The sequence below is a fragment of the Camelus bactrianus genome, chromosome 14, assembly GCF_048773025.1.
Source record: "Camelus bactrianus isolate YW-2024 breed Bactrian camel chromosome 14, ASM4877302v1, whole genome shotgun sequence".
Classification (NCBI taxonomy): Eukaryota; Metazoa; Chordata; class Mammalia; order Artiodactyla; family Camelidae; genus Camelus; species Camelus bactrianus.
The window spans coordinates 41,018,595-41,038,614 of record NC_133552.1 but is presented as its reverse complement, the minus strand read 5'-3'; the positions used below and the strand labels follow the sequence as shown (position 1 = coordinate 41,038,614).

Here is a 20,020-nt window from a genome sequence, read left to right as displayed (position 1 = left end):
TAAAGTTTGCATAGCTTTTCCACATACATTATTTTTGTTAATCTAGATGTAAGGAAACTGAGGAACGTGGTCAGAAAGGAATCAGACTGTGAACTCAAGACCTCTGAGTGCCTTTGACTCCATATGCCTTCCTCCTATGTGACATCCATCTTTGTATCTCATGATAATTTATGAAGTGGCTGTGACCGGCTAAATGTTCAGCTAGATAATGAGGGTGGCATACATTTATAAGGATTAAGATTCAAAATGCAAATATATACTAGTTCTTTCCATGTAAAGTTTAGTAATGTGATAATATCAATTAAATTGACTTTGGTTTCCTGTAGGATTCCATCTTCAGGGAACTAAAAAGGCATTTTCATTAGGCAACAGTTTTTTTTTTTTTTTTCCCCTTGAAATCGCTCTCATAATTTACAATTTCTCATATTTTCTCTAATATAAAAAGGAAAATAAATCCATTAGGTTACAAAAATAATTATTAATCAGTTACAAAATAAATGCCAATACAGATTTCCTCTAGCATTAATATTGATAATTTAAATAATTGATTTCTGGATGATTAGAATTAATGTTAAGACTATTTAGTCTTAGGAGAGAAATGCTAGACTGAGAGCCATAGTCTAGTATTGACATTCATTAATGTTGTGACCCTGGTAACTCCCTTTAACTGCTAAGACCTGCTCTATTGCTGATATATTTGTCCTGTCAAAGTGGCAAAGACATCTAATTTTCATGAGCATAAATACATAAATACACACACAAACAAAATATTATTCATGGTCCATTATGGATCCATGGATTCTGGATTCAGACTGCCTGGGTTCAAATCTCCACACTGCTGTCTGTTATCTGTATAGCACTGAGCGTGTAAATTAAACTTCTTGTTTATGAGAGTTCCTAACCTGTAAAACATAGAAAATGATCATAATATTCACCTCACAGAGTTGTTATGGGGATTAAGTGAATTAATATATGTAAGGAACTTACGAGTAGAGGCTAGGCTAAGAAGAATCTGCTGTTACAATCCTACACAAATTTAATGTAATAGTACTTGCAATAGTATTCATTTTTGGTAAAAATTAAACATTATTTGGATTTTAAAAATTGATTTTAAACCAAAGAATATGATTTTCATTATGTGACACATACTTTTCCTTTTAGCATGTTTTAAGCTGGAAAATGAAAATTATATCCCCAGATTTTTCAAGGCATTTAAAAAATTCATGACAAAGGGTGGATTTCAATATTTCAATATTTATGTCAATTTAAACACATGACTTAGGAAGATTCATTTTCAGCTCTGTATGATTATTTATCCTTTTCCAAATTAAATAAAAGATAATCTAGTTTTTTTTTTGACTCATTTAAGATGGAAGTGTTAGAGCTTCTTAATTCTTTTTATTATATTTTGGCAAATTCTTCTTAATATGGTTTATATTTTCATATAGTATGGAGTAACCGCAGACTTTTCTAATTCATAGATAATCATACTCCAGAGATAGTAAATCTCCAAACATAGTTCCACCTAAGCTTACTAATTATACCTATAAAATGATGAATGATGGCTACAAATTATTGAATCTGACTCTCATTCTTTATTTATTTCTCCCTGGGAGAAAGAGCACTGGATGGGGAGATTTTAGGCCATAAATTATTCCCATACATAATCAGGTGTGCTGTGTTCAACCTCAATTCCATACTGTGATTTTGCATTCACTTATGAAATTCCCATTTTAACATATTAAGAATGAATTATTTGACTTCCATGTTGAAATGATATTTACTTGTATTAATAATTTCAATGTTTATTTTTTTCTTCATGGCTTACACTGATTAGTATAGTTTTAAGTCTATCTTGTTTCAGGTCTTTGGACTGGATTTTAGAAATTTCTCCAAGCAAAGTTATATGAAATCTCACAGTGTAGACTCTCTCTCCAGTTCAAGTGTTGGGAATGGAGAGAAATTTCACAAATGAGAAAAAATTAGATGTAAGACACTAGGAATGGGAAATGCATTCCTCTTCTAAACTCAACAGATGGTTCTGGGTTCAAGTCAACCGTTGCCCAGTAGGACCATAAGCTCAGTGCAGCCAAGTGTATTTTCTGAGGGAACTCAGAAATAGACATTTTTATGTAAAATGACAGATTTTGAAAAACAAAATGGAACCCTGAACAAGGTAAATGTTTATTTATGTTCTCTGATAATAATAGTAAGACAGAAAAAAATTCTCTCAATCAAAAAAAACCCCAAAAACTCATCATGTATCAGATTATCAATACATAAACCAAATTGAAAAGAGCAATTAAGTCACAAGTAAAGAGAACAGCTCTCCAAGCTTTTTAGAATGACTGCAGTAACTTTCCCTAACTGCTTTGAATTCAGACATACTTTTGAGGCCCACTTGCCCATATCTTTCTTCAAATGTGTGCAATTCAAATCAATCCCATTTTATCAGGCACTTTAATGATTTGACTATTGCGAAGGATTATAAATGCCAAAATTTTTTTATAAATTCTAACTTTAGTTCTTAAATTATTAGAATGAGGAGTATTTAAATAAATTGCAGAAGGTCCTTTAATTCAAAGGGTTGATTAATTATATAATATAGGTCCTTGGCTTATATTTCCCTAAGAATTCATAACCAATCTTGGTTAACATATCCAAGGCTCAAAAAATGAAAAGTGTGAAGTAAATATAGTAGATAAAAAGGAAAATGTTAATGGCATGGCACTCATATGCTTATGGTCTTTTAGAATAAATTTCTTACAATTCTTCATAGTTTTCCCAGATGGGACCTCATTGCGATATGTGATATATTTAATTTAACTTCCAAGGTTTATCAGCAGCAGAATCAAAATGTGCCTGTAAAAAACTATTTTTCCCTATCATATTATATCTCATTATTTGTAGAGCTTTGTTGTAGTTTTACAATGAGTTTTAAAATGCAGACAAAATTCAACTATGCCTCTTTGCTCCTTGTTACACATTTTAATACAGCAAAAGAGGGCAAGTGGCCTTCTGCACTGATCTGATTTTGGTGCAGACTAGGCAGAAACCTCCTCTGTGGCTCTCAAAAAGTTATTTTTGTCAAGTCCATATTCAGAACATGGGAATTGTCATCAGCAATCCATGGCTCACACCATGACAGACAATCCATTCAGAAGAAGTCAAAACATCAAGGAATCTGAGCTATCTTGTTAACAAAACAACAAAGCAAACCTCATTTTGATCCAAAGCTGGGAATAGCATTCGCTTACTTTCCACATCTCATCTCATAATTTCACATCCGTAACAGAAGTCTCAACTGACTAATTCCAAAAATACTGCTAGCATTTATCTGCACAGTGAAAATGCTATGGAAATTAATGTTTGCATGGTTGTAAATAAACATACAAAAATTAGGTGGGTATTTTTAGGATGTTTATATCTTTAAGTTTCAGTATAACTAGATTTGGGGAGTTTGTTTTTATTTTTGTAAAGTCACCAGAATTGTAGACTAACTGTCCACTTCGATCTTAAATGCAGTTCTTGGTTGCCATTTTTTTCAATAATGTTTCAACATGTGATTCTATTCCTCTGTGAGTAAATTAGAACACAGGTATTTATTTAAATGCAACAATTCACATAAAAGGCTGTGAATTATCACAACTCAGTCGGCACCATTGCATGTTATTTTCACAAAACAAAGGTAATGCAAAAACCTTTCCAATTATTTCCTTAATGTTAAAAATGTATGGTCAACAAAGAAGTGAAGTTTTATCTCATCAGTCTTTGAAGTTTTTCCACGGTAACTCATTTTTAGATTTGTTGTTTATAAGAACTCACTAGCACACCATTGGGAACATACATGTTCCAAAGCCTAAAATTAATTTAATAGATAAAATCTGAAATTTAGAAAATTTGATTTTTTTTCTTGAAAGCTGTAAAAGATTCTCTTTTAATGAAGTAACGCTTTGATCTATTGCTTCTGAAATGTAAACAGTACTTTCAGAGCACAAACAAAGCAAGTAATTCCAACTGCATGATTGATGAAGATTCATTTAAGTCTAGTATGTTAAGTCTTAACCTCTGAGAAGCCATATTATTGACATATTTTACATAACTTTGGCAAACAAGAGAAATAAATATTATGACTGCTTCTGAGGTTGACTTTAAACAGATTCTTAAAAAATATTTATTAAGACAAAAATCTGGTCCCCCTTGTTTTATATCTGAAGTCAATATGCTAAATCCTAAATGCTGTATAAACAGTGTATAGGAGGAGTTAGTTGATAAAGAATGAGAATAAAGAAATGAAGAATGTAATGAATTCAGAAATGAGGTAATTAGGATTCAAATTATGGTGTTGTGCAAGGAATAGTGGGTAGGTGCCTTTGAAATAGAAGTTGAAAATCAAATTTCAGGGCTTAGAATGTAGTGGTTGGTAATTTGAAATGCGAATCTGGGAAAGAGATCCAAGCCAGAGTACACAATGATGAGTTTGTCTTCCTGCTGCACGGTCTGTTGTGACAACTGGGCATTTACATTGAGAGTGATACCAGCTCTCTATAGGTAGCTATGGAGCTGGAGGTGAGGTGGTTTGAATGTGAGGTCCAGACAAGAGACATAGCTTTGGGCATCATTAAGGCCTTATGTTGAAAATATTGAATCTCTTTGCATAATCTTTTTATTTTTATTTATTTTTGTGTGTGTGTGTGAGTGGGGGTGATTAAGTTTATTTATTTATTTATTTTTAGAGGAGGTGTTGGGGATTGAACTCAGGACCTCATGCATGCTAAGATGTGCTCTACCACTTGAGCTATACACCCCCTACTCTTTGCATAATCTTCACATTGTCATTTTTCCGAAAAGGCTAGAGTATCAAGCCACCCTCCTCCCACCCCAAGAAAAAGACTATAATGAGTAATAAATGCAACACTGGGAAACAACGTATGTTCAAATGACTATGAGTTAACATATTTCTTTCATTTTGCACCATCCTTATTTGTATTGAATGACCTCATACTTTTTTTTTTAAATAGAGAAACCATAATGTAGCTTTTTTTTTCTTATTATGGCAGTTAGAAAGGATGGATTACTCAGAATTGAATTTTGTCCATTAAAGTGAATGTAATAAAACTGAGACCAAAAAAAATTTACAGTGCTATGTTATATACATAAAATTAGAATAAATAATGCTAAAAATACATAGGGGTATATTAGATAATTCATATTTTGACTTATATATTTTGCATCTTTGTTGATTCTGCAGATTTTACCTATGACAAACTGTCAGTTCAACTCTTGCATTAAAAGATATGTATTTTTCATGATATTGTTTCATATGGCAATATGTTGGATACCAGTCCTTTCAAGTAATCAAACTACTTTGAATAGAGTCATAAACAAAAAAGCAGCAATAATTTACTTTCATTGCTAGCTTTCTCCCTCTGATGCATAGACATTCTTTGCAATCATTTGAACAGTATAAATATTCTTATTTGATGAAGGGAGAGTAAAATTACATGTATTTTTTAGACTCGATAACTAAAGAAAAAGTGCTCATATAATAGTGTTCTGAATGATCACAACAAAGTTTGTGTTATACCTGAATAATACTAGTCTTAGAGTGTATTTTAAGCTTTAAGCACACCATGGTTTTTCAATACATATGGCAACTGATGATAGAGTCATCAAGTGTCTGGTTAGAGTTGCAGCATTTCGAGAATTCTCATCTGAGTACTGAGCTAGTAAAGAACCAGGACCTATCAAAGAAGACTGATCAAGTTGTGAACTCTTCATTCAGACTCCCTGATGCTATCAAAGACTTGGGAAACAGGCAAGGTTTGTTATCCAAGATGTACACGTTAATATTCTCATACTATCTGAGTAAGTTTCCTTAAAAGGAGATGGAACTGAAGTGTGACCAATTGAAATGAAGGGTTAATAAGATAAAATAGGCATTCATGGTTGAACAGTTTGGTGTTGTCCAAGTGCAACTGTGGAGTAGCCCTGAAATTAAGTGTAGTATGGAGTCCCAATGGTAGGAAAATAAAGATTTTATTATAAAGTGGTTTTGACATGGTCCTAGATGAGTGTCTTAAATTCATAAAGCTTCTTAAAATCTAACCTTAATTCAGAATGTAATTATCTACATGGTGATATAACTTAATTTTATTCATGTCACAATTTCTAGTGATGGGAAAATAAGGCAATACTGACAGTAACCACAGCCACAAGCTATTAATTTTAATGGAAATAGTGGCCAATGTTACCATGACCCAGGGCAGAATTTCACAGTAGGCATGAAATATACATGTATCAGTATTTATCTTCTTTCTAAGCATATGCACATTTATTATAATATACTTAAGATGTTTATTTGCAGAGTTTTTGTGTTTATTTTTTGAAATTGTATTGAAGAAATTTGGTAATCTCATGGAATTTAATATAGGCTGAGAACTAATTAGAACTTAAAATAAACGTAAATTGTAAGTCTAGAGTGCTTAGATATTTCCTGAAATTTTTTGTGTCTACAAAGACAATTTATAAAATGCAAAATTATCTATTAGCATTGCATATTTTTGTGATAGCGCCTTTTGTCTTTTTTCATTGCTTTCTACTTTAGAAAGCATTTAGTGTCTTACACTTGTTATTGTTTATGGCTGTTTTGTTATTTTCCTCATCAGCTGGCAAAGAATTATGCTTGCTTCCTTGAAAAACATGCAGGATAAGAATATTGCTTCAAATATTGCAAGATTCCAGATTTAACCAAAATTGAGCTTGGCCAATCACCACTACTGAATCAAAGATTCTGAAAGATGTTAAAATGATTGGCTGATTTCTAGATGGATTTAATAGAGAAGTGTAGTTTTTTTTTCCTTCTCTTTCTTGTCTTTTTGGTAGTTCATTAAATGGTAGCAATCCTAGCAATATGGAGCTATACAATTTCCTAGGACGGTTACTCCTGTCACATTGCATCAAGTAATTTGATACAGTCATTATTACTCTCAATTAAGTTTAATATAATTGACAATAATCATTTTTATCTCTGAGGAGGCCACCATGTATCATGAAATATGATCATCAATCTTTAAGGAAAATCTATGTTTTATCCCCAGTACAATCAAAGTACCCTAAGGTAATACAACTAATTTCTACTTCCACAAAAATATATATGTTTTTAGAAGGCCAAAACAAATCCTTTAAAGTGTGAAAATAAATATTCTGTGATTTAGAGTAACTTATTCCATTAGTAGCAAACTAGAGAGGTTTTTTAAAAAAAATTTTTGATGTAGTAAGACAAGAAATATTGTACTGGGAAATATGCAGCTTGGTTTTGCTGTTTCTGTGAAATGCAGGCAAGCTTCCAAGAGCACTCACAAGGTAGTGTTTGGCTTGGTGAGTTCCACATGACGCAGAGTTAGGTTATCAATCTTTTCTGTGTTCTAGGAGAAAGCAAACTAAGATATACTAACACACTGTAAGTTACAAGAACTGAAATATTTACCTGTGACATTGACCAGCATGTCTTTCTTATAAAAGAAGGAGTATTTATTATGTCTTGTGGCACAACAAATTACTTCAAAACTTCACGGTTTACAACATTTATTACCTCACAGTTGCTATATGTGAGGAATCTGAGAGTAACTTAGTTGGGTCATCGGCTTCAGGGTCTCTCCCAAGATGCAAAAATATGTTGGCAGGGCCTGTTGTCATCCCTAGACTCAACGGAAGCAGGCTCCCCTTCCAAGCTCACTCATATTGTTGTTGGCATGCCACACATCCTCAAGGGTGTTGGACTGAGGGCCTCAGCTCCTTGCTGGCTATTGGCCAGAGGCTGTCATCAGTTCCTTGCCATGTGGACCCTCCATAGGCCAGCTCAGTACATAGCAACCTGCTTCATCTGTCCAAGCAAGTGAAAAGATCCAGAGAAAGTGTCTAGCAAGACAAAAGTCACAGTTTTTTAATAGCCTAATCTTGGAAGTGACTTTTCATCACCTATGGCATATTCTCTTCATTAGAAGCAAGTTGTTAACTAGATAGAGCCCAGACTTAAAAGGGAGAAGGATTACACAAGGATGTGACTACCAGGAAGCAGGGAGCCTTGCTAACCATCTTAGAGGATTCCTGCCACAGAGGGCTATGCAGAAAATACTATTGTCAAGCTATCTGGTGACAATGCAGTTGGAACAAGGAGTATTACATAATTCAAATACTTTATGGACTCAAGAATGTATGTAAAGGTAGACCAGAAGTTCACATCAGTCTTTGAAGGTAACCTTATCCCTGGTTTGTGGTTTAATGGGCATTTGCCAAAACTTGCCTGATCAACCCTACTTGACATATACTCAACTGATTCTCATATTCTTTACATAGAATAATTCTGTGAACACACTTTCTTGCCTGTTTGCTAATCTGTCTCTTTACTATAACTCTGCACATCTCTGAACTGATCCCTTATGTGTTTTTTTTATTGCATTTCACTTAATTATGCTTTGCAGTCTTATGTGTTAATTTTAAAGTTTAGAGCACAGAAAACTACCTCATTTAATATTTGATGATTCCATTAGATGAGATAAAAGAAAAGCTATTCCCCACAAAAGTGGCCTTTCTTTAGTTAAAACAATTCTCATACTTACTGAAAAAACTGGAGATCTTTCATTGAAGTTTGACATTTTTTTCAAGTTTAGCAGCAGGCCAGCATCTTGCTGCAGCATTGTTTAAATGTTAAATCAGGCTCTAGAGATTTAGAATTTTATTCATTCACAATTATCTACCATATTTTACACATAATGACTTTATTAAAATTACTGAATGAGTAATGGTATAGAAAATAGAGAAATATAAAAAATGCTAAACCTTTAAAAGAAAAATGATGATTTTTTTCTCTCCAAACCTAAAAGAGGATAACTAAACTCGACAAGAACAGCCCTTCTAGCTGCCACTGTTGCTTGTTCCCTAGAGATAACACATACATTTAGTCTGAAAACTCAGTTTATTCACCACAGATTTTGTCTGTTTCTCAGTTTTAAGTGATACAAATGCTTGATTTGAAAGATCCTTATTTTCTGTCTCTTCAGTGTCTATTTTTATCAAATCGGGTATCACTCCATTTAATGCTCCATTTTCATTAAGCATATTAGACAATTTGTCTATTTATTATTAAGTTTCAAATATGCCGTCAAATGATTATTTCCTTCCAGCACTGCGTCTTAGTCGTCTTTCTCCCAGAAATGAATAGAAGACTGGAGAAAGTAATATGAAACTCCTCTGTGTTTCTTTTTGTTAAAGTTGGGAGGTCTCACCTTCCAATCAGGACAAGGTAACCTAAGTGCAAAGTGCCCCGTTCTCACTTGCTGGCACATTAACCGCTCTGATGGATTCTCACTTCTCACTAATGAATGCTTAATTAGAACACACACACAAATGCTTTACCTGAGTGGACCTAACAGCAATATAATTTTTCTTTACTTACAGAAACAAAGCAAAACTTTAAAGATGTCTGTATTCTGCTTTTTGCTTTTGTTTTGATAAACTTTTAAAAAGGTAACCTGTGTTTCAAACCGTTAAACAAAACAGTTATTTCTTTATACCTGTGCATATTTCAGGGGATACTTATTAAAAATAAGTATGTTCTCTTGCACATAAACACACTTTATTTATCAGTTCAGTAAATATTTCATTGACACTTTTATTTAAAGTGACATTGAAACTCTAATTTTGTCATTTGACCTAATTATGTCCTTTTAGCATTTATAGCATTACTGAATCCAAATTAGGATCACAATATATTTAGTCATAATTTTCTTTAGTCTCTTTGATCTCGTGCATTTCCTTGGCCTTTTAAAAAATTATAAAATTGACATTTTTGAAGAAAGAATCTTAAGAAAATTTCTCATTTTTTATCTGCTATTTCCTCATGATTAGACTCAGGTATACTATCCAGAGACATGTAATAACCGTCTTTCCCTCATTTTATAATGTTAGTTTGATGGTTCCTTATGTATATTTTTATTGAGCACTCACCAGTTTCCAGGTAATGTTCAAGGTGCTGGAAATACACAAAGTCATATGGTAGGTTACCTGCTCTTAGAGAGATTATAGCTAGACTTCAATCAAGTTCTCTAGAATAGTGAAGCTTGGTGAAGTGTTTGCATAGTGAAAACGACTGCGAAGAGAACACGAGTTTGGATTCTATGACAAGAGTTGTAACAACACTTAGGTTCTAGTGATACAATGCATGGGATCCAACCCCTGTCTACGTGAGTACAGGCTGATTGTTCACAACCAGAACATTTTGTCAAGGGGCCAGCATCTTTAACATTGCCTAGAATTGCCTGCCCCTATTGAGCAGACAAACAGTAGATACAGTTGACAATGATGATTTCAAATGAGCTCGGTCACGTTGGTCCGTTAGGCAACCTATTACCTCCAGCTGGTACTAGTAGATTTGGCCTGTGGAGACAGAACACCTCTGTCGTTGTGCCCTCTTACATGTTGTCTGCGCCCACTCTAAAATGGCACCAGGTGATTATGGCGAAAGCACTCAGAAGGGACCCAGGATCCAGTCCTCTCTTACTTTGGTCCAACTTTGTGGGCCTCAAGTTCAGCACCTATCACCTTGAATTACATAAAATTCAAAATCTCCTGCAACCTTTTCAGTTTTTCCTTTTTAATTATAGTTGAGCACAACCTTGCCTATGACTCCCAGAAATCACTTACACTGTTATTATCTGCATTTCATGAAAAGAAATGATATTTACTCCGTATCCTCTTGTGAAAGAGCCTGTGCTCAACATCAATCTCTCTTAAAATATTTCTCATGTTAAATGTAGACTTTGTGTCTCTGTTTCTTTGCCTCAGCAGTAGCAGGAATGTTCTTACTCTAAATAGAAAATTAAAAAAAAAAAAAAGCAAGAAACAATATTTTCTTTAATTAGCTTCTTCCTTTAGGGGTTTTAGAAGAGGGGTTATGACTTGACAAAGATCCTTCCCATCTGTTGCTGTTTGTTTGCTTTTATTTTGACTTCCTTTCCGTTGTCTTATCAAATATCACATGAATCATTAACATTTGTTTTCATCACTTGTTTTTGGTTTCCTTGCTTCATCTGATTAAGACATTCTGTTGAGAGAGGCTTGAGGCTACTATACTTCATATTAACCTAATATTCTTTAAGTAAATACTAAACTTTCAGATTTACGATCTTGTATGTTTGTCTTCTGCTAGATTCATATATTGCTCAGCTCGGGGGTAGTGAGATGTGGGCACATACAACTGTTTTGTGAAAGCAGCAAAGTTCAGTAGATTACAGGTGTCTGGATATGTTTGGAACAAATAGATGCCTTTTTTAATAAAACTACTTCCTAATGGGGAATGTAATTTATTAAACCCTTTGTGCAAAAGACATGTAAGATATCCTTGCGGATGTCTGCAAGGGAGTTCAATTCGAAACTGGGATAGACAGCTACTTGCACATTGAGTAATAACCTTTCACTAGCATACGCCTTTGTTAATGATTTCACATACTTTTCACACAATGAGAGAATTCAGTTCCTGGTGTTACTCAAGCAAGCAATTTGAAATTGTTCCAAACTGTTACCGTCTTCTCATATAAAATCTTATTTTATATTGTGATTGTTACTGAACAAATTTCACTAGTTTTAAAAATAAATGATCAACCTATTCAATACTCTAGTTTTATACATGGGATAAAAGCTAAATTCTATATCTGTCTACATGTATTAGATGTTACCAGTAACTACTTATATAATAATAGCTCCAAAAACATTAAATCAAAAAAGTAAGCTTCATCAGTAAAAAACATAAAACAAATTGTAAATTTTGTGAAAGATTCCACATTTCCCCCTCCTTAGCCAAAGTGAATAAATAACATATAGAATTTGTGTACTTAATGGTCTGATGATTTGATGGTTTCAAGTTTTGTATTAAAACTGAGATCCACTTTTACCAGAAATTTAGTTTTTTTCTTTAACTTATTATCTATAGATCTAAATCGGCATAATAACAGTAGCATACAAAACTTCACGCCTGCAACAAACTATTCAGTGATCAAGATACTTTCTTATACACCAAATTATAGCTGTAAGCATCAGATCACAGTGAACTTTGGAACTACTTGGGATTTGTAATTTAAATAGTTTCACTCAATCCCTACTCCCAAACGCTTTTAATTAGAACAGACTTTTTAATTAAGTACTCCCATGCACAGAAGTGTAGCTTGATGATTTTTCTGTCATATCAACCTCCCATGCAAAAGCAAATAACCATCGTGTCAAAGGAGGGTATGTTCTCTGAAACCAAACTATAAGAATTCTAGTTCCGATTTCAAGTTGTTCAGTTGAGGCTCTGCATTACTTTTTAGTAAAATGTAAACCTCTGTTTTCTGGGAAGATGGTGAGGAACGGATCCACAAAGCAGGGAGACTGATGGTACCAAGGTGTCCAAGAGTCTGTCCCTGACTTCTGTGAGTCAGGGACAGTGTGTTTCCTCCAGTGATCTTCCGGTTGCTATTAGAGGAAGTGCCCTGGTGGAATGGATTTGGATTCACACAAATATCAAATCACTGTACTTCCATTAATTAGCTCTGTGAAAATGCACATGATAACTTAAACTATTTGAGCCTTAACTTAGCCTATTTGTAAAAGACACTAAAAATACCTATTTTGTTGAATTGTTGAAAGTTACGATTTAAAACCTATAAAGTGCCCTGAACACAATAGGTGCTCAGAAGATATTAGCTATACCGGTAATAATCATGTTGCCTTTCTTGTCAATTTACTTGATCATAAAGGAAAGTTCTCATCCATTTGAGATTTCAAGGAATAATCATTTCATAAGTCCAGCTCAGCATCAAGAAAAATACACAGAAATGCATAAAGACAGCATTTACTTTAGGAAATGGCTAGTGGGTGTGAGATTACCTAGTTCAAAAGTAAGTGTAATGCACAAAGGGCATCCCTGAAAGCAAAACGTGTGAATAAGCCCTCTGAGTTTCCAGGTGCAAACATACTTCTAAATAGTGAGGTCTTAGCCATGAAAATACTCAGAGATTCCAATAATCTCCATCCTATAGCTTGTTTTTACATGGGCTTTCTGTAGGGCTCCATGGCCTTGCCTGCTGTTTGAAGAGTCAGGGAGGGACGAGGTATTGGAGCCATTATTAAGAACATAAAAACACAGCACAGTTTGAATTATCGGTCCATATATTCTTCCTAGCACCCTTGCCATTCAGCTTGCACTCAGGTGGTTTGTTAGCAGAAGCCTGAGATAGACCTCTAGTCCCAGAACTCAGAAGCCTGCTCTCAGCTCTCTGGGTACATCCAAATGTGACTGTTTGCTATGGGTTGGAGGACCAGCGTAATGCCTTTGGAACAATATAAAATTACCGAAAACCTCTTTTCTTGCAGACTTTGAATTATCCATAACTATATTTCAGTAAAGGTGACAAAATTATAAAGTAGATTTGCTTTGAAAGTTGGGCTCTGTAGACGAAGGGAGGGGGAGTTACTCTTCTAGGGTCTGTCTATGCCTGGCATATTTCTGTTTCCAGTTAATTCTAAGGCAGATAATCTCTGATGTCTAGGTATCATTTAATCATGGAAATGCCTTTACTGTAGCAGTTGGGATCTATTTTATAGCTGGCATCTTTAATGCTTGATGCGTTTGTTCATCTGTTAGGAACATTAGTCAAAAATTGAAGGAGACATTTATTAAAAGTAGATTATTATAGTAGATCAAATACTGAGCACATAAATATGTATAAAGTTTCATAAGTGTATTTTTATACAACTACAGTTAGGATGCTTACCAAAAAATTACTAGCGTTATATTTTTAATTAATATAGTTTATTTTAAAATTTAGTTTCAGATAGACTTTAAAATTTCTAACATGTTAAAGATAATTACTATTTTTATTATATAAGCAAGTTAATTATGTATTTTTTAATATAGAAACTTCATTTACTACAATGAATGTATCTGTACTGTTTCAGAGTTCTTAAATAGGCCTTTTTTCTCTCCTCACAAGTAGAATGCTTCCATTTCAACAATTCAGATGATTTTCTTTTTTTTCCCTATGTCTTTCCCTTTCATTTATTTTTCAAATTGAAGTATAGTTGGTTTATAGTTAATTTCTGGTGTACAGCATAGTGATTCAGTTTATATATATACACACACACACACACACACACACACATATATGTACATATATATATACATATTCCTTTTCACATTCTTTTTTATTATAGGCTATTACAAGGTATTGAATATAGTTCCCTGTGCTATACAGTAGGACCTTGTTTATCTATTTTACATTTATTAGTATCTGCAAATCCTGAACTCCCAATTTATCTATTCCCACCCCCTTTCCCATTCTGGTAACCTCAAGTTTGTTTTCTGTGCCTGTGAGTCTGCTTTGTAAATAAGCTCGTTTGTCTCATTTTTTTAGATTCCGCATATAAGTGATATCATATGGTATTTGTTTCTTTCTCTTTCTGGCTTACTTCACTTAGTATGATCATCTCCAGGTCCTTCTCCAAAACTTTAACATTTGAGTCTACATTCAAAAGTTTAAGGCAAGCCTCATGCTAAAACCTTCTCCTTCTAATACTGATGGGAAAAGAGACATGGCTGCTGCTTTTGTGGGTCTCATCATGTGGGAAGCTTCCCATATGGAACTTGTAGGTGAGACAAGTTCTATGCAGTTAATTCTTAGGGTGCTTGAATAAATAGGAGAGCTCTATTTAGAGAAGTTCTAGAGATGCTAGCAGCAATGTGAGTGGGGAAGGAGGAGGTACTTATCTTCCAGGCTTCTGGAAAGAAGAACAGACCTGAATACTCCAGAGCAGTGCAGAGCTTGGTGAGCCATATGTAAAATGCAAAGGAGAATCAGGGTCACTGAGTGAAGCAGAGTGGTAACAAGGTAAGATTAGAGAGGAAAGTCAATACCAAATTATGTAGTCCTTTAGACCTGGGTGAAGAATTTGGCTAGTGGGTCTTTTAAAACAATGATTCATACTTAATGAATGATTTTTATATATCCATTCTTTGCTACTGGATTCCTTCTACTTAATATGCTATGGACATCATAGGAGATTAGAAAATACTTTTTTAAGACTTTAATTTTTTTTCTTTAATGTACAAAGATTTTTAAGTATCAATAGACTGAGATGTTAATTTTGAGCAAATTATCACTTTTTTCTTGGTATTTTGAAGGACTTTACTTAGTGAAATTTGAACTTGGGGAAAATTAAGACTATTTCTCTTCCCCTTTTCTAATCCTAGGAGGCATTATCTATTTTTCAAAAAATAAGGATGAGAATGATATCCTCAACATAACTGAATATGATAGAAATATTGAGATAATTGAAAGGAGAGAGAAATAGGGTTAATTAAATAAGGACTAAAAATTAGAAAAGTTTGGTAAAAGCATCAGCATTCTACTTCTTTGGTTATTTCTATATTTTCTATTACTGAATTTTAAAACATTAGTTGCTTTATTTAGTAAAAATCATTAAGGTCAAAATTATTTTTAAAAAGGTCCAATTTTTAGCCACATGATACTAAGAATATGAAAGACAAGTTTTAGTTTCTTTATTTTTATAATATTGGTTTATTAGGTTTATTTATCTTCTATGTGTAAATCACATGAAAAATATATCTGATTCATTCATTCGTTCGTTCATTCAACAAATATTTATTGAACATGTACTGGGTGTGTGGACTATATCACTAAGAAAAACAGATGTCCTGGAGGTAATATTCCAACTGTACAAACTAGACTAAGCTCAAACACGGTAGGAATATAAAATTTGGGCACATCAATATTTTTATGAAGTAGAAGAGTGGTTTAAAATTGGTTTTAAATTTCTTCCTATTTACTCTATCTACTACAGTTTATGTAAAAGCACTCAATTAGCTTCATGTTGAAGGTGAAATCTGCAAATATGTAGACTCTTGTCTATTTCCTAAATTTACTGAAAGTCATTTCTGTTTCCTTTTGTTTTAATTCTTGAGCTACCAGGAATTCTGCAAACATTTACACTGCAGTATTCATTTTGAAAAAATGTTTAGAAAACTTTCTTTTTCTGATTACCTTCTACTGTAGGTATGAAAACTTGAAATTTAGACATATTTTACACAAATATTTCCAAAGTTTGGATCATACCACAAAGCGGACATTTAAGAGGGTGTTACATTTGAGAAGTAGGCTTACATTTTGTTTTGTTTTTCTTGTGGATTTTTAATTTCTTTTTTCTGCTCCATTCAAATGGGTTTCTCAAACATGTCCAAGATTTGACTGACTTTTCTTTTTTCACATAGCTGTGTGTCTCTCAACTGATAAAAGTTGAGTAGTATATTTCTTCTTAACATTTAGTTGTTCAGTTAATCTCACTTTAAGGCAGAAAGGCTATATAGTTCATTGATAGTATTGAAATAACCTAGGTGGCTTTCATATAAATAGCAACAAATGTGCGCAATAGTTACATTGCATGGTGTATTTAACAACACCGCTAAGGAGTAAGGTGAGGGAGCTCAGTCTTTCGTGATGGAGATATATCTGAGTGCATTCAGGGAAAATTTGGTTCTGCAAGCTTGGAGGAGGTAATTGTCATTCAACATAAATCAGCTAGCTTTGCATATCAGCAAAATACACACACATAATCTTATCTATTTTCTGAGTGCTCAGGACTGATATCAAAATAGCAAATATATATTTATGAGAACTAGAAATGTATTCTTTTCAGTCACATAAACTCAATGTAATTATGAAATTAACTTTGAGAATATGTGAAAACTATTCCTTCCTAAGTAAGTGAAAACAGAATAAAACTCACAAATTTTATCTTAGTCTATGTAGTTTTTATATTCACATTTGTTCCCTAAATGCCATGTTATTAATTGGTTGTTTTTTTGTTGTTCATTTTTAGATGGACGACTGTATTTGAAAACTACTGTCATGTACTGAGTCTTTCCTGTTGAAGAAATCCATCTTATAGTAAAGAACTTTGCAGTCAGACACCCCGTCATTGGAAAGTTTGGAAAAAATAAAGTCCTTTTAAGGGAACTTCTTCAGTTTTGTGTATTAATGTTCTTTAAAAGTTAAAGTATTCCACGAAAAAAAAAATTTCCTTCATTGATTTTCACCTGTGGTTCATACCAGAATCCTGAGAATGTTTGTACATGTACAAGTATCAAACTTCTTACAGTTAATGACTGCAACTTTGCTGCTGGACACTTGTATACAGAATTAAAGGCAGGTCTGAATAAGACCTAGTTTTTTGCTTTTGTTTTTAATGGAATGAATCATTTTCCTCTCCTGAAAATTCTGTATCTGAGCACATCAAGACTCTTGTAGCACTGGTCAACCAGACTTACAGAATTATGTCCTCCAAAAACCAGCAAGAACACTTGGAAATGAACTTGTAGGGGACATAGAGGAGTCCCAAAAAAAAAATCAATTAAACAAAAGAGTAATATTCTGTTACATTCAATTTTAAACTCTCTAATTGTGGGTTTTCTCCTGAAGATTTTTGTTCGTATACTTTCCAAAAAGACCAACAAATGGATATTGATGAGATCCCAGTGAAATAACATTTTGCATATCTGAAAAGAAGCATTGAAAACAAACCAAAAGATTATGTTGTAGTTCTTTTTTTCTTTAAAAAAATATATAAATGTAACATGTTTTCATTCCAAACTGGTAGTGGTATATAGCATTTAAAATGATAATGATGCTTCTTATTCAAACTGTTGGTCACATGTACAGTATATAAACATAAAACATACAAGGAAGGTATTATGTATGCAGTAGTATACTAGAGTTTAGGAAAATGAAAATTTTAGAAAATACGTTTTGTCACCCTGTTGGTCAGAAAGACACCTTTCTGGTTTTAACGCATGCAGGCATGTAAATATTTGTCTGGAGTCACAGTATTAATGAATGAGATCTTAAGCATCTGGTGACATCAGAACTCTGTGGCAGCCACTTTTATTTGTATATTGAACCCTAGTTAGTGCCCCAGACTGCACTATTGAGAATGGACTGTGGCTGAACAGTAAATCAAAACACCAGAAATATTTTTATATGTTAATGTCATATTATGTTAATGTTGCTGAAAGACAAAACCTAACAAACCCTTGATGCTTGATGTATCAGTCCAATACCATGTAGCTGAGTGATAAAGTTAAAAATGTGTTGTGTTTCCCACCCTGGTCAGAGGGAAGGGTGCCTACGTGTTCTTTTCACTGTCTTCTTGAAAGTTACAGTATGTGTTTTCACTTTTGTGCAGATAACTGGAAATCAAGCTACAAACAGTGCTTATTACACGCTGAAGTTACCTTCTCTTCGTTTTTACATATTTGTAATTACACCTTTAAAGGCTGATCTTGTGAATCAGTACAGTTGCTGTACATTTTATGATTTTGCTATCATCATAAAATTTTATGATCATAACATTATTTATTACCATAAATAGCAAAATCTTAAGTGTCCAAGAAAACTAGCTTAAAAGGTTTAAAGATAGTTCTGATTGGGTATTAATTATTTGGTTAAGAAAAGGACTTAACATGGTAGATACTCTGGCACTAAGCTTCTATAGTTTTTTAGGTCTTCCTTGCAATACTGGAACATATTTCTTTTGTGTAGCTCGCTATTAACCAGCTAAGTCCATTTTTGAATACAATAAAAAGGTTATATATACAGTTCCTATTTTTAGCTTGCTTAAAAGGGAGCAATATTTTTATTTAAAACACTGTTAGTAAATGCTTTGTAGAAACTTGGTTTTCTAAGCATAGTTCTTCCGTAACCATCTTTTGTTATTTGAGCACAGAGATTCTATTTCTTGTTGTATGTATTTCTTGTTTTGCCCCGTATGCGGTCTTTAAAGGGTTACAACACTTAACATTGGAGGGACTTGTGGCAAGCTTTTGAATCATACATTTTTTGAAAGTTTTTTAAAAAGCCTACAATTTACATAAGTAGTAGAATCAGTCATTTTTCTGCTCCTTGCATAGAGTCACCTGTTAAGTAGGTTAAATACTTTTAAAATTCATCCTTTCCAGATCTTTGAGAATGCTTTAGTGTTTGGTTCGCTATAAAAGGAAATTTTAGCAAGGATTAAAGAAAAAAGCTATCAGCTATATGCTAAGAGAGAATCTTACTAACCTGTTGTAAATATTCCAATTCATGAAATGTTATTTTAAGTCTGTAACTTAAGTTTCTTCCCCTCTTTTTAGTTATACGGCTTGGTTTAAAATTTGTTTTTGTTTTTTGGGTTTTGTTTTTTTTTTTTGGTTTAAACAAGTAAAATTGTGCCCATTTTATGGTTTCCATGCTTTTGTAATACTAAAAAGTATTAATGTCTAGTTGTTCTATATTATAACCACATTTGCGCTCTATGCAAGCCCTTGGAACAGAACATACTCATCTTCATGTAGGACCTATGAAAATTGTCTATTTTTATCTATATATTTAAAGTTTTCTAAAAATGATAAAAGGTTATTACGAATTTTGTTGTACAAAATCTGTACAAAAATCTGTTTTTACATCATAATGCAAGAATTGGAAATTTTTCTATGGTAGCCTAGTTCTTTGAGCCTGGTTTCAATGTGAGAACCACGTTTACTGTTATTGTATTTAATTTTCTTTTTTCTTTTCAACAATCTCCTAATAAAACTGTCTGAAATCTCCCTGTGACTTTATTTACAGTTCGTCTTTATTAAATTTTGTAAAATGCAGAGCACTGAAGGAGTATTTACTTTCTAATGGGAGGCAACTAAAAACAACAGAAGTCAGCTCTTTACAATGCGAAGGGGACAATGCTCAATGATTTTATTTAACATGCAACTGCTTCTATCTCTAATATGAATTACTGTGGTGAAAAACATCATAAAAGCACACTCTGTAGTTATTGTTTAACAAGCAGATTTTCCATATTTTGTTTCTTGCCAGCTAAGCAAACTGCCCACATATACATGATTTATTTATGTACATTTCTCAGTTTATGAAGCTGTTAT

At 33.2% G+C, this 20,020-nt stretch overlaps 1 protein-coding gene across 1 annotated transcript in view; it reads left to right on the top strand.

The window, feature by feature from the left end:
- Window positions 1-19,693, top strand: part of DACH1 (dachshund family transcription factor 1) — a 397,126-nt gene extending 377,433 nt beyond the window's left edge. Inside the window, exon 11 of the mRNA XM_010973575.3 lies at window positions 16,933-19,693. Within this exon, the coding sequence (XP_010971877.2) occupies window positions 16,933-16,970 (38 nt within the window). The 3' untranslated portion in view covers window positions 16,971-19,693. The remainder of the gene's footprint in view (window positions 1-16,932) is intronic.
- Window positions 19,694-20,020: the final 327 nt, after the last annotated feature.